General features: G+C 61.1%; 1 protein-coding gene across 1 annotated transcript; it reads left to right on the top strand.

Moving 5' to 3' along the window:
* Positions 1-2993: 2993 nt before the first annotated feature.
* On the top strand, positions 2994-8706 carry LOC132083161 (inositol 1,4,5-triphosphate receptor associated 2-like). The gene is made up of 13 exons (XM_059487728.1): positions 2994-3125; positions 3851-3898; positions 4269-4351; positions 4470-4533; positions 4828-4903; positions 5123-5150; positions 5739-5879; positions 5983-6114; positions 6915-7062; positions 7524-7576; positions 8082-8132; positions 8399-8481; positions 8556-8706. The coding sequence occupies exons 3-13, from the start codon at positions 4274-4276 to the stop codon at positions 8671-8673; spliced, it is 972 nt and encodes a 323-aa protein (XP_059343711.1). The 5' UTR covers positions 2994-3125; positions 3851-3898; positions 4269-4273; the 3' UTR covers positions 8674-8706.
* Positions 8707-13867: the final 5161 nt, after the last annotated feature.

Raw genomic sequence — 13867 nt, 5'->3', positions numbered from 1 at the left:
TGTTTATTTATTTATTTATTTATTTATTTATTTTTATTTATTTATTATTTTTATCTGAATTATATTTATATATATTAAATAATAATTATATTTATACATAATGGATAATATATATATTTATTATATACATAATAAATAATATTCAGATATGTATTTATATCTGAATATTATTTATTATTTTTATCTGAATAAATAATAAATTTATTTATAGATAATAATTTTTATTTTTTATCTGAATTATATTTATACATAAGAAATAATATTTTTCATTATATATTATATATTTATTATAGATATGATTTATTTATTATATATATAATAAATAATATTCAGGTAATTCAGATATATATTTATATCTGAATTATCTGAATATCATTTATTATTTTTTTTATCTGAATAAAAAGAGCAATTTTCCTCCTTGTCTTTTTGGTGTTTTGGGGGGATTTTTTTTTTTGACTACAAACTTTTAACCATAAGACAAGAATTGTGTTCTCTCTTGGTGGCTGCCAGGTCGCTGTCAGGCAGGGAAGCCACAGGAAGGTGGATTTGAGGGAGGGCTGGGTGGTTGTGCCCCTGCACAGAGCTGTAAATCCCAATGGCCGCATCAGCGTCGGGCTGAGCAGCTTTCCTGCCCAGCAGTGAATAATCCGGATGAGCACGCTGCGATCTGAGCCCAGCTCAGCTCCGGGTGCCCCTGCTGCGGCCGAGGGGACCCGGCTGGGAGGGGACAGGGGACAGAGGCGCAGCCCATGCTGCCGCCCACCGCCGGGGCCGCAGGTGCCCCTGCAGGCTCGGAACAGGTCTGTGCCACCCTGCCCTGGGGCCCTGCCATTCCCGGACTGCACCCACGCTTGAGCTTCAAAATAAGAATGCCTAAAACCCGCTGCGTGCTTTTAGGAAATGCTTAGTAAATGTTTTTAGTAAATGCTTGTAGAGGCTCTCTGAACGGGGCGGGTGTGAACAGGGGCATTGCCCTCCTGGCTGTGGGAGGGGACAGAGGGGACATCAGGGACCCTGGGCTGCGTCCTTGTGGCTGCGTGCCCCACGGAGCAGCCCTGGGATGCCAGGACACCGGGCAGAGGGCACTGATGTGCCAGCTGGGGGGGAAGCTGGGGGTCTCTGCGAGGGTCTCCCACCTGCGCTCCCCCCGGTTTGTCACCCCTGGGGCTGCTCTCGCTCTGGCACAGCCTGGGCACAGCCTGTCGGGCACTGGAGATGCTGTTTGCAGGGCTGGAGGGTCTGCAGCCCCCAAAGTGAGGGGTCCCTGGGCATGGGGGGGCAGCAGCAGCTGCTGAAGGTGGAGCCCGAGCCGCTGTAAGCTCATTAGGGGAGGAAAGAAAGCGGCTTTGGGATCTGAGCAAAGGGGCTGGGGCAGGGGGGGATGCTGGGGCTGCTGAGGGGGGCGGGAGGAACGGGGGTCCTGGGCAGCATCACCGAGCCAGGGGCCGCAGGGGCTCCTCATCAGCCATCCCGGGTTATTCTGGTGCTGGGGTCCCCATGAAAGCGTAGGGGGATCCCCACCTGTCCTGGCTGCCTGCAGGGGCTCCTCATCAGCCGTTCTGCTTTATTCTGGCGCCGAGCCCCCCACGACAGCACAGGGGATCCCCACCCGAGCCTGCTGCCAGGGGGGTGCTGGGGCTCGGCTCCGCGGGCACAGTGTCACAGCAGGGATCGCTCCTGCTCTCCCCCGGCTCTGTCGCCTCCCGCAGCGGGTGCGGGACCTGGCAGCGCTTCCCCGGCCACCTGCGGCCGCCGCTGCCCGCCCCGGCCGGCGCGGGGAGCTCCCGGCGCTCTCATGCATCTCCTTTAAAGGCCTTCTGCGCTCGGGCTCGGCCCCGGCCGCTCCGAGCGCCGCAGATGCGGCTGCTCTGCCCCGCGGGAGCCCCGCAGCACCGACAGGGCCGAGTGCGGGCTCCGAGCCGGGCGCCAGCATCTCCCCGCGCCGCTCGGGAGGAGCTCAGGCAGGTAACGGTGTCCCGGGAGCGTTCGGGCTGAGGGAGAGCCCGCTCCGGCTTCTCGGGGGGTTCCTGGCGCTACACCAGCCGTGTGCTTCGTTATCTTTGCCATCTGGAACACAGAGATAAGAGCGGGTGTCTGTGGGGAACCGCAGCCGGCAGGGGCTGCCGCAGCTGTGATGGATTGAGCGCTCTGCAGCCGGGACCGGCCCTCCGGAGCGCTCTGGTGTGATGAGTTTGGGTGATCCCACCCCGAGCCCCTGGGTGGAGTTATCAGCGATAATTCCCGCTGTACAGGTGTGAAACGGGCTGGCTTTGAAAGGTGCCAAGCGCCGCTCTTTACACCTTCACCAGAGCTGAGCGGGCACCGGGTGACGCTGAGCTGGGCCGAGGCTTTGGACACGCACTTGAAGCAGCTCTCTGTCCCCCTTGATCTCTCCTGAATTTATTGTCCTGGACACAAAATTCTCCTTCTGTCCTAAATCTGCATGTCCATGGGCACCGGGACAGTCCCTTCATCCTGGGCTGGGAGAGGGATTTTGTGAACTTTCTACGTTCTTCTCTGACTCTTTAAACACTGTAAAACAGCTTAGATGGGTTCTCCAAGCTCCCTTAGGTTTGGAAATGTTTTATATCTGTCTCTCGGGGAGCTCAGGGGCTGTCAGGGACAGTCAGAGGCTCTCATGTCTGCAGCCTGGAGAGCAGGGGTTGCTGCAAATCCATTTCCCCCCATGAACCTGACCCACACCACAAACCCCAACACGAGGATTTCCTTGGGGAAAGGAAATGGGGCTGGCAAGCAGGGCGGTCCCCCCTCTTGTATTGAACTGAATTTCTCCTTTTCCTCGCTCCTTACCCTCCCAAACCCGTCCAGCCCCCTCCAAGATCCCAGCCGCCCTCCCCACCTCTTCTCCCAGTTAAGCAGAGGAGCTCGGAGCCTCTGCTGGGTGAGAAAACGCTTTAAAAATACAACATTCAGCGGCGTTCTCCATCTGCGCGGGGCTAATGCGGCTCTCCCACCATAGGTGAGCTCTCCTGGAGCCCGATGAAGCCGCTCGGAGGGAGCTCGGCGGGACAGGAGGAGGAGGAGGAGGGACCGGGACCGGCCCCGGGGCGCCGGCGGCGGCAGCGGCACCGGGCGAGCGGCCGGCCCAGCCCCTCGCCGCGGAGGTACGTGCGCTAAAAACTGCCCCGGAGACGGTGGCGAGGATGGGACAGCGATGGCAGTGCCAGGCAAGGGGCGCTGAGCATCGTTGTGGCACGGTGGCTCCTTCTCCTGCTCTCAGGCTCGCCAGGAGGAGAGGGAGAAGCTCTGCTGCAGCCTTTGCCAGAGCCGGGGGAGAAGTTTGGGGGCTCGAACCCTCTCCCAGTTGGGGCTCGAACTCTCTCCCAGTTGGTGCTGCGCTCCAGAGGGCTCTTTGCTCAGCAACCCCTGTGCCCTGCCCGCCCTGATGGCCTCAGCATCACTGAGCAGGGATGCTGCAGAGCTGCCAGACCTCCTGGCACCCAGGACAGGGTTTTGGGGTGATAAACCTGTCCCAGCGCGCTTTTAGGGGTGCCTGCCATGCCCGTGGGGTGCTGTCAGGTGGTGCCTGCCCGGGCTCTGGCTGTGTTTGTTGTGGTGCTGGAAGGGGCCGGCTCGCAGCGAGGTCCCCTTGGCAGCTGGAGAAAAAAAAAAAAAAAAAAAAAAAAAAAAAAAAAAGGCAAAAAGCCGTGCTGAGTACGGCACTGGCTGTTGGTGAGTCATTGCTGGCTCCGGACGGGGATGGAGCGGGCAGTGGAGGATGCTCGGGAAGGAGCCAGGTCCGGAGCAGCCCCATGGGGGAGCGCGGGGGGTGGGATGCTGCCGATGCCTCCTGAGTTTCTCCAGGGTTTAGCCGGGATTCCCTCCGCAGGGAGCAGCAGGCAGAGCTCCCCGGGCTCCCCCCCGTCTCCGGATGAAGGTAAGGGCAGCCCGGGTGGGGATGGGCTCACAAGGGTGGGGTTTCCATCAGCAGCAGCAGCAGGAGGGTTCCCCTGGCCTGGCAGCACCTGCCTGCAGCCCGCTGGGACCCCAAGCCCATCCCCATCCCATGGGCTTGCCTCACCAGCTGTACCCCACCCTCTGCACTGCATCCATTGCCCTCCTCCCCCTGCCCTGGCCCAGCTTGGCTCCAGCTCCCTGAATCCCACAGGGATATTTTGGGGGGTATCTGGCAGTCCCCTGGGAGCCTGCAGGCTGCAGAAGTGCCAGTGGCAGTTTTGGGGGTCTCTCCTGAAGCGGTGTCAGGCTGGGGAGGGGTCCCTGCTGCCCAGCTCCCTTTCTGTCCCCAGGCAGGATGAGCAGTGCCCAGGGACAGCCAGGTGGGGATTTGGATTTGGCCAGGAGCGAGCAGAGCGTGGAGCAAACCAGCCAGGTGAGACGGAGGAGAGGGGACAGCTGGGGACAGGCCCTGCCCGGTTCCTCGGGCTCAGGCAGGTGCCAGCCTCTCTGTGCAGAGAGCTTTGCCCCAGCATCCCCTTTGTGCCCCTCAGGAGCCGGGCAGGGCCGGGCAGGAGCAGCCTGTGCGCCCTGGGGACAGCGACAGCACTAAAGGAGGTGAGGGTGAGTCCCCATCCTACATCCCAGCTGGGCCCCCTTTGTGGGAGGTTTGGAGTAGCTGGGGATGAGCACGGGAACGTGTTCTGATGGAATTCATCTCCCCTGGTGGGGACATGGACAAGGGGAGATGGCCTGGGGGGAGCCAAACCCCCCCTGATGCTGGGGGAAGGATTGGGAGGGTTCCAAAGCATGGGCAGCACCTCCTGGTACGACAGGAGGGCAGAGGGAGGAGGGAAGGCCCAGGGAAAGCCCTCATGTGTGGTCTCCTGTGGCCCCACTGCCTTCCTGCAGATGCAGAAACCCCGGAGGAGCCGCTGCTGAGCCTCCCCAGTGAGCTCTCCGTGCTGGACAGGCTCGGCTTGCACAGGTAAGAGCAGTGAGCACCTGCATCCCTCAGGGCGGGGGGTCCCAGGGCACAGCAGGGCTCAGAGATTGGACTTCCCTCCTTTTCCATTGCTCAAGAGCTGCTGTCCACACAATGGGCACTTGCCTTCCCACTTCTGGTTGTGACTGGCACCCCTGGGAGCAGGGCAAGGGCATTCTCAGCCTGCAGCCCCCATCCTTGACAGCAATTCTCTTTCTGCAGGGTGGCTCTGACCGAGCAGGATCTGGAGGTGAGGGCTGCTGGGGGCACTGGGTGGGCTGGGGAAAGGGGACGCCAGGACGGGGACACCGTGCTGGCTCACTGTGCCATGGCTGTGCCCTGCTCCCTCAGGCACCGCAGGGCCCTGGCAGCCACCTCCCAAACCCTTTCCCAGAGATGCTTTTGGCACTTGGAGGCAGCTGCATTTCCATGAGCGTGTGCTCTGCGTGCCCAGCAATCCCACAGAGTGCTCTGCAGCTGCTGAAGGGCGCCCTTGGCCGGGGAGCCTGGCTAATAAAAATCATTTCCCTGCGAGTGCCAGGGCTGAGTCAGGCTCAGCCACCAGCCAGGACCCAGCCAGGGAGGGCAGGGCTGGCGTCTGCCCAGCCCAGGAGGGCTCAGGATCCTTATCAGCTGCCTGGGGGGCATTATCAGCTGCATCTCCCTGGGGACTGTCCCCACTTGCAGCAGCCTAAGGGTGCTGGGGCAAGGCAAGTGCTGATTATCTTCAGCACTGGCCTGATGGTGGCACCTGGGAGGCCAGTCTGGCCTTGGGGACAGCAGCACATGGCCCTGGTGCCTTTTCTTCTGCCCCCGTGTCCCACCTGTCACCCTACAGGCAGCCTTTGCCCACCTGGCCCTGGCTTTTCGCTGCGACGTGTTCACCCTGCAGCAGCGGGTGCAGGTGGAGAGACGGGCACGGGACGCAGCGGAGGAAAACATCCAGGAGGAGCTGGGGCAGTGCCGGGCTGCCCTGGAGGTAGGTGGGCACCAGGGCAGGGGGCTGGCACATCACACAGCCCCAGAGGGGGTTGGACAGCTCAGAGGGGCAGCTCCAGCGGCTCCGTCCTTTCCCCGCACAGAGGCTGGGCCGATCCTGTGCCAGTGCAGGCTGCAAGGAGACGCTGGAGCAGCTGCAGCACAACCTGGCCGTGCTGGCAGCAGCTGTGGAGAGGGCAACCGGTGCTGCAGAGAAGCTGGGGGCTGTGCACCAGGTGTGTCACAGCCCGGCGTGGGAGGGATGGAGGTGCTACAGATGGGCTTGGGGATGATGAAGGCTCATCCCTGGGCTTGCTGGGGTTTGTTCCTTCTCCTCACGGTGCTGGTCTGGACCTCATGTTTGTGCTTAGCAGGGTGCAAGGGATCCATCCGCCCACCCCTGGGAGTGGGAAGGGGATGCACCTTGGCCAAGGCTTTGCACAGGCACGTGGGGCTTCAAGCAGCTCTCTGTTCCCCTAGATCTCTCCTGAATTTCTTGTCCTGGACAAAAAAAATTCTCTTTCTGTCCTAAATCTGCGTGTCCACGGGCACCGGGACAGTCCCTTCACCCTGGGCTGGGAGAGGGACTTTGTGAACTTTCTGCATCTTTCTCTGACTCTTTAAACATTGTAAAACAGCTTAAACGGGTTCTCCAACCTCCCTTCTATTTGGAAATGTTTTCTATCTGTCTCTCCCTGGCACTCCCTGTCTACTGGAGCCTTAGGCAGAGCCCTGTTGGTTAGGGCATACAGCTGTTAACTATCATGGCATCAAAGCCCATCTGTCCAGTAAATGGAAGGTCCTAGCTTAATGAAAGCACTTGAGTTGCATTTAGGGGGCTTGAGCAGAAACTAAGAGGGTTTTTAACTCTTGTCTAAGGCTTTGAAGGCCTTCGGTTCAGGTCATCCTAAGTTTCTTAGATAATGGTAAGGATTACAGGGGAGATAGGAAGGACTCCCAGGCACGGGGAGGGACTGGCAGGGCCGGCTCCTCAGGAGGTTTAGGAGCCCTGAGCCCCCGTCCTGGCTGGCTGCAGGAGGCCAGGATGAGCCGGGCAGCAGAGGTGATGGTGCAGCACGTGGAGAACCTGAAGCGGCACCACCAGCGGGAGCACGCGGAGCTGGAGGAGATGAAGCGCCTGATCCAGCAGAACTCCCGCAACCGGCAGCTGGCAGAGAGCCAGGGTGAGGTGGGCTCTGCCCCCGGGGCTGGGCACGGCTGGCACACTGCAAACCTGCAGCACTTGGCCCCCAGCCCCTCTTTGGGGGCAGTGTGACCCTGCACTGCAGAGCCAGCGGTGCTGTGAGCTGAGGAGTGCTGGGGGGAACAGCTGATGGGGCAGTGAAGGGAACAGCTGGGGACACTTGTGAGGGGACACTGGGACAGCAGATCAGTGTGGCAGCAGGTGCTGGTGGCCAGAGAGCCATAACCCAGCTGGGAATGCAGGGCAGGGGGGCCCCATGCACAAAAAGGACTCTGTTCCTGAGCACCAAACCCCACAGGTGCCACTGTGTTCCCCTTCCCTGGGCACCACCTGTGCCAAGCACAGAGCACACGGCCAGGACAGCTTTGTGTCTGTCTGTCTGTGCATCAGCCCCATCCTTGTGCTGGGGGATGATGTAAGGCAGCTTCTCTCTGCTCTCAGATGATGTGGAGCCACGGCTGAGACCTCACCCCCTGAAGAGGACTTTCCAGCAGGTAACTGGTCCCAGTTCAGGAGTCACTGCCTTCCCATGCCCTGCTGCCCTCCCTCAACTGGCTGTCCCCACACACCCCCTTGTCCCCAAACAATGCCACTGCAGCCAGCTGCTTGCTGCAGGGAAGATCTGCTGGGATGAAGCAGAATGCAGCTTCAGAGAGCTGTTGGCAGACAGACAGGACGCCCAGCAAGCTGAGGGCTGCCTGTGCAAGAGATCTTGGGCAGATCCTTCTTCCATTGCAGGGTCACAGGCTTGGCTGTTCTTTAGCCCCACCTTGAATCCCACACTGATCCAGAGGCAGGGGAGGGGGTCAGACAGCCCCAGCAGCACTAATGACAGGCACAAACCTCTTGGCTTTGACCTTCCCTGGCTTTCCAGCTTCCCCTTAGCTCCAGGGGGAGCTGGCAGTGTCCCATGGTGTGCCTTACCCGTGCTGGGGAGGTGATGGGGAAGGAGGAGGTGAGAAGCAGCCGCACAGAGCTCATCCCAGCCCTCTATTTCAGGGGTCTGCCCGCCGCAGGGTCAGCATCGCCGTCATCCCCAAGCAGCTCCTGGTAAGGATGTGTGGGGTGGGGACAGCCAGAGGGGCTGTGTCCCCAGCCTGGGTGCCACTGGGGCTCTGTGTCCCCTCTGACAGCAGCTGTGTCCCCAGCCTGGGTCGCACTGGGGCTCTGTGTCCCCAGCCTGGGTGCCACTGGGGCTCTGTGTCCCCTCTGACAGCAGCTGTGTCCCCAGCCTGGGTCGCACTGGGGCTCTGTGTCCCCAGCCTGGGTGACACTGGGGCTGGGTTCCCACCGATGCTCCCACCTTGTGTGCCCAGCCAGGTGCCAGCCCTGAGAGCCGAGCAGCCCCAGCAGGTGACCTGGAGCCAGAGGGTGCCCAGCGCTGGCCCAGCACCCCCAGGTAACTGCTCTGGGTGGCACAGCTGATCCAGCTGTCCCCATGTGGCACAGCACTGACCCATCCTCTCCCTCCAGGAGTGAGCTGGAGCCACGGGGCCAGCACAGCGCCGTGACTGGGAAGCTGGTGGCAGAGGCAGAGGGCAGAGGATCCAGCACAGGGAACGAGGAGCCAGAGCAGCTTGGGCTGACGTGAGCAGCACCCTGGGTGTGCCCAGCATCCCCCCTGGCTGCTGGCCTCTCTGTGCTCCCCAGGTGGCCAGCACTTGGGCAGGGGATGGGGGGTTTAGGGGTGAAAAGCTGGGATGTTGTTTGGCTGCCTCAGCTCAACCCCACCAGGGCTCAGTTTTGGCAATACCCTCCTCAGGCTTGTTCACTTGGGCTTGTAAAAGGTTTGCCGGGGAGTTTTGGGGCTCAGTTAAACATCCTCCTTGTGCCCAGCTGGGATGGAGGTGGGATTTGCTCTCTCCCACGGATGACAAGTGTCCCTGGTCCCCTTCTCCCCAGGTCCAAGGGCTCTGCAGAGGAGCTGTGGCGTCCATGGCTCTTCCTCCCACAGCACTACTGGGTTTTCTTCTGGCTGCTTCTGCTGAGCATCGCCTTCCTCCTCCTCGTCCGTGTGCTGGAGCTGCAGAGGCTGCAGCCTGCAGCATCACCCAAGGCCTAGCTGGACCAGGGAGGGGGAGCTGAGAGCATCTCTGCTCCTTCCCCACGGCCCAAAACACCAAACCCCTAGAATAATAAAATGGGAGGAAAAATGGGGGAATTGTAATGGCGGAGCAGGGGCTAGGATCTGAGGCAGGAGCTGTGGTAGGATCTAAGGTAGGGTTGGCACCTCCGTGTAACCATGAAGGGCTCAGGGAGCTGCAGCAGCTCTCACTGATGCCATGAGTTGCCTGCTCTCAGCACATGCAGGGGTGCAGATGTGCTCCCACACATCCCCTGCGCTGGGGACAGCCCGGTTTTCTTTAGAGCCGTGTTCCTCAGTGCCACCACACGCCCTCAGCCCCTGCTGTAATTCGCATTATTGCTCCTTTTCCGCTGGGCTGGAAGGCACAGGTCGGCGATCAGCGGCACCACGAAGGGCTCACAAACAGAGGGAGCTCTTTCCGACACACACGCCGCGTTTCCGCGTCCGCCCCAGCCTCGCACGGGTGGGTTCCATTCCCCCGGAGCCAGCGGCTTTGCGGGGACCGGCAGAGCCCGGCCGAGCTCCATGCTGGGGGTTCAGCTCCGGGATGCCCAGGAAGGGCTCGGAGGGCACGGATGGAGGCGCTCACCCCGCCGGCTGTGGGTGACTCAGGGTGACCGGTGTGACCCACGCCCCTGGCCCCGTGTCCCTGAGTCACCGGCACGGCCTCGTGGCGAGCTGTCCCCGTGCGTCACAGCCCCCCTGGCCGCGACACCCGCCCCGGCGCCCCGCAAGTGTCCGGCAGCGCCCCGAGGACAACAGACACCCCAAAAAGCGCCGGCCAGCAGCGAGATCGGTCACCCCGGGGGCTGCCCAAGGTACCTTCACCCCTCTGGGGCCATTCCCATGCTGGGAAACGCAACCCCAGAAGTTTCCGTGCGAGCCGTGGGGGTCCGGAGCTGGCACTGGGAGGGTCCCCCCCACCCCGCCCCGATCCTCCGGTGTCCCCAGCGCCCTCCTGGCCGGGTCAGCAGCACAGCAGCACAGTGGGAAGGGAGTGAAGGGGTTTGGCTTCATCACCGGAGTCTTTTTGCTTGCTCGGCGAAAAGTCTGCTTTCTCACCCAGAAATACAACAGAACCCAGCTGGGGTTGCGCTGTGCCGCCCGTCCCGCTGCCCCGGACCTCCCGGTGCCAATCGTGCAGCGGCACAAAGAGGGGCCCGGGGCCGCCCCTCCCGGCACCGCCCGGCCCGGGCCCCCCGGCCGCGGGGGAGGGTCGGTCGGGCGGCCGAGGGGAGGGGAAGGCCGAGGAGGGGAGGGCAAAGGAGAGGGAGGAGGGCCGGGCCGGCCGGCAGCTGCTGCTGGCAGACGGAGAGCTCGTTTCCTGCTCGCTATCGCCCGGCTGCGCCCAGCTCCGGTCCCTCCCCTGCCCCGGGCCGTGCCTCAGTTTCCCCCCGTGGAGGTGAGTGGAGGGTGAGGATGGGCACAGCGTCCCTGGGCGTGGGGAGGTCGGGGCTCTGCTGCTCCCCGTGTGCCCCCGCTCGATGCCGGCATCCCCGGTGCCGCTCCCCTCTGCTGCGAGCATCGCTGGCAAAACGGGGCTGGCGAACCCGAGCGGCGATTCTGCCGTGCTGGGCAGGGCTCAGCCCCCCGAACCCGTGTCCTGCTCGTCCCCGGGACTCTCCGGGGCACGGTAACGCTTTTTCTCCGGTGCCCCCTCCCCGCAGCCTCTCCCCTGCTCCATCCTCGCTGCTGTTCCCCTCCGGCCGCTGACCTGCGCTGCCCTCGGGACAAAGGGGAAAGAGAGCAGTGCCTGCTCCTCCTCCTCCTCCTCCTCCGGTGATGAGAAGGGTGGGGAAGAGCTTTGCTAAGATCCAGGAGGGATGCTCCGTGCATCATCACGGAGATGTCTCTGCCGCAGATGTGCTTTGGGGTAGAGGAGAAGTACGAAGAGGAAAATGATGTGTGGGGTGTGAAACCTGGCCGTGGCCAGACTTCCTCTTTTTTACCAAAATTCAGCTGCAAGAGGCAGGTCCTTCTGTGGGCTGGTGCTGGGCAGGGGAACAGGCTGAGCAGCACAAATAGGGGGGCACGTTTGCTTCTCCCCAAGTGTTGTCTGTGCCCAGGGACGTGCCCAGGCTGTGGTGTGTGGATCCCTGGCAAAACTTAGTGCAGGTTCGTCCCCTCTCCTCAGCCCTTCCCCTCACAGCTCCATGCTGGGGCCTTGCAAAGCTGGGGTGTGCTCATGCACCCCCAGCCCTGCCTCACACCAGAGGAGCTGACAGGGATTTTTCCCTCCCTCTGAGGATTAAAACCCACCCAAATCAAGGCAGGGGTGGTCTCCCTGCCCAGTCCCACACCTGGGATGTTTCTCCTGAGCACAATATGTTTGTAAGAGCTCCCAGTGCCTTCACCCCTCCCTGACACCCTCCCAGCTCAGCTGGTGGTTGGAAGCAAGGGCTTTGGCCAAGCTGTGGGGTGGTCACAAGAAACCTCCATCCTGCCCCTGGCCTTTCACTGGAGGGGCTCTCCTGGGGTGCAGCCCAGCTCAGGAGATTTGGATCCCAAACCCAGGACAGCCCTGTCAGTGCTGGGACCTGGATCCCAAACCTGGAACAGCCCCATCCGCACTGGGAGCCAGTGCAGCAGCAGCAGCATCGAGGCAATCTGCTGAAAATCCTCCCAGCTTCCATCAGCTCTGGAGCTGTGTCCTTTCCCAGTGTATTTCCATGTTTCTGGGAGCCACGTGAGCTCCCAAGCAGCTTCCCCCACCCTCTCCCAAGGGGCTGCTGCTCCTGGCAGGGCCAGAGGGAGACCCTGACCCGCAGGGTGGGATGGGGGTCCCTGCTCCAGGGGTGCTCCCCGTGTCCAGACCCGGCTGAAGTCCCCACAGACATTTCTGCAGCCAACCACAGCTGACATGAGATGAGTCAGGGCTGGCTGCAGCCCCCCCTCCTCCCCCTGCTTGCAGGAACAGCGTGAAGGGAAGAAATGCAAGAGGCTTTGATGGCAGGAGCAGAGCACAGGCTGTGCCCTCCTCCCCTGCCGCCGGCCTTTGTGGGCTGCAAGCTGGGGTTTTGTATCCAGCCCGCAGGAACTGAGCTTTCCTAGGAGTTTCTGACCTTGCCTGCAGTTGTGGAGGGAGTTTGAGTGTGCCAGAGGGCTGGCAGGATAATCCTTTCTGTAGGAAACCGTGTAACACAAGGCTTGTTGTTCTGCCTCCCCTGAGCCTGCCTGCCAAGGCGGAGGGGCTGGAGAGCTTTCCCAGGCACCAAGTGCCCCTGGCACCGTGGCCAGGGGGAATCAAGGCCGGGATGGGCTTTTCCCAGAGCCAGGGGCTGCTGGAGATGCTCCCTGGGGTTGACCTTGGCAGGTGCCAGTGCAGGGACTTGAGCAGCTGGAGGACGATCCATCTGCACGGGGCACTGCTGCCGTGGCACAAGGATGGGTGAGGGCACCGCAAACTCTCTGGGGAATTTCTCAGCGCTGCCTCAGTTTCCCCAGGCTCATCCTGTCTCACTAGCAGCACCCAGGAGAAGAGCAGAAATCTGTCCTCAGGCCTGTCAGGAATGCACAGTGTCCCTGCCACTCTGGTGTGTGCCAGCCCCTGCTGTGCCCCGCCGGGTGCCTTCCTGTCTGCCCGGGAAGGAAGGGGTTAACGCGCCCGGATTTCCTGAGTGCGATGCTGGAAGGGAAGGTGACCTGCAGAAGGGAACGGAGGGAAGGTGACCTGCAGAACTGCTTTGCAAGGCACGTTCTGGGTGTCGGGAAAGCCCTGAGTGAGGCTGAACCAGAAATCCAGCTAGAATTCACCCTTTCCGGACAACATTTAAGTTCTTAAGTAACTCCTTCCTCCTGCGGGCTGCCTGATTTATTCATTACATCCTTGCCCACTGCAGGGCGGCCCCGGGCGCTGCCACGTGCCCAGGATGGCGCTCAGGGCGAGAGGGCAAAGAGCTGCGGGTCAAAGGTGGAGCTCTGCCTCTTGCCGAGCTTTTCCTGCTCATCCTCCTTGGCAGCACCGTGTGTGTGCTGGGCTGGGGGAGCCTCCACAGCCCTGGGCTTGCCGCAGTGGCTGGAAAGGCAAAATTTTGGTTTTGGTGCTCAGGCTGGCAAGATAGAGGGCAGAGGATGGTGGTCAGGGCAGTGCTGGGAGTGGGAGAGAGATGCAAGAATTGGTACCCTGGGAGATGCCAGGGGGTTTTGGGAGGGAATGTGCTTCATCCCTCCTCCCACAGCTTCTGGTGCTGCTCGTAGGGTGATTTGACTTTTATTTTATTTCCTCACCGGTTCTTCCTCTGTGCTCATCTGCTCCCACCCTCTCCAGGAGTGATGGAAGGGGAGGTGGGGGAAAAGGTCACCCCAGGGCTGCTCCTGCTGCTTTCTGCAGCAGCTGTGGGGCTGATTCCTGAAGCCAGGAGCTCCCTCCCATCCCCCCGGAGTGAAGGCAAAGCTGTGGAGGAAGGAAGTGGTATCTTTGCTCCAAAACAGCTCCCTCTGCTCTTGGCTCTTGCAGGTATCCGCTGCATGGAGGAAGCCGCTCACTGCAGCCCCAGCCTGCCCCATCCCCTGCCCTGAGGCCACCGTGGCCATCTGGGAGCAGTGGCAGGGTGACAGTTCCATCCCTGCTGTCACCAAGTGCCAGTTTTGACAGTGCCATCACCACCCAACAGCACCTGCAGCTGGCAATCCTGGCACTGAGACGCCAGGTGTGCTATGGGATGTGTTTAGGGGTGGGGATCCACGAGGGTCCCCTCCC

This window comes from Ammospiza nelsoni, chromosome 23, assembly GCF_027579445.1.
Source record: "Ammospiza nelsoni isolate bAmmNel1 chromosome 23, bAmmNel1.pri, whole genome shotgun sequence".
NCBI lineage: Eukaryota > Metazoa > Chordata > Aves > Passeriformes > Passerellidae > Ammospiza > Ammospiza nelsoni.
The sequence above is the reverse complement of the archived record's forward strand: the minus strand, read 5'-3'. Positions and strand labels throughout refer to the sequence as shown.

What these genes read in the sequence shown, in the direction of transcription:
- LOC132083161 (XM_059487728.1), top strand. Translation starts at nt 4,274, where the DNA reads ATGAGCAGTGCCCAGGGACAGCCAGGTGGGGATTTGGATTTGGCCAGG. An exon ending in GCAGCTGGCAGAGAGCCAGG is followed by an intron (nt 7,063 to 7,523) that starts GTGAGGTGGGCT and finishes CTCTGCTCTCAG; the next exon opens with ATGATGTGGAGCCACGGCTG. An exon ending in TGAAGAGGACTTTCCAGCAG is followed by an intron (nt 7,577 to 8,081) that starts GTAACTGGTCCC and finishes CCTCTATTTCAG; the next exon opens with GGGTCTGCCCGCCGCAGGGT.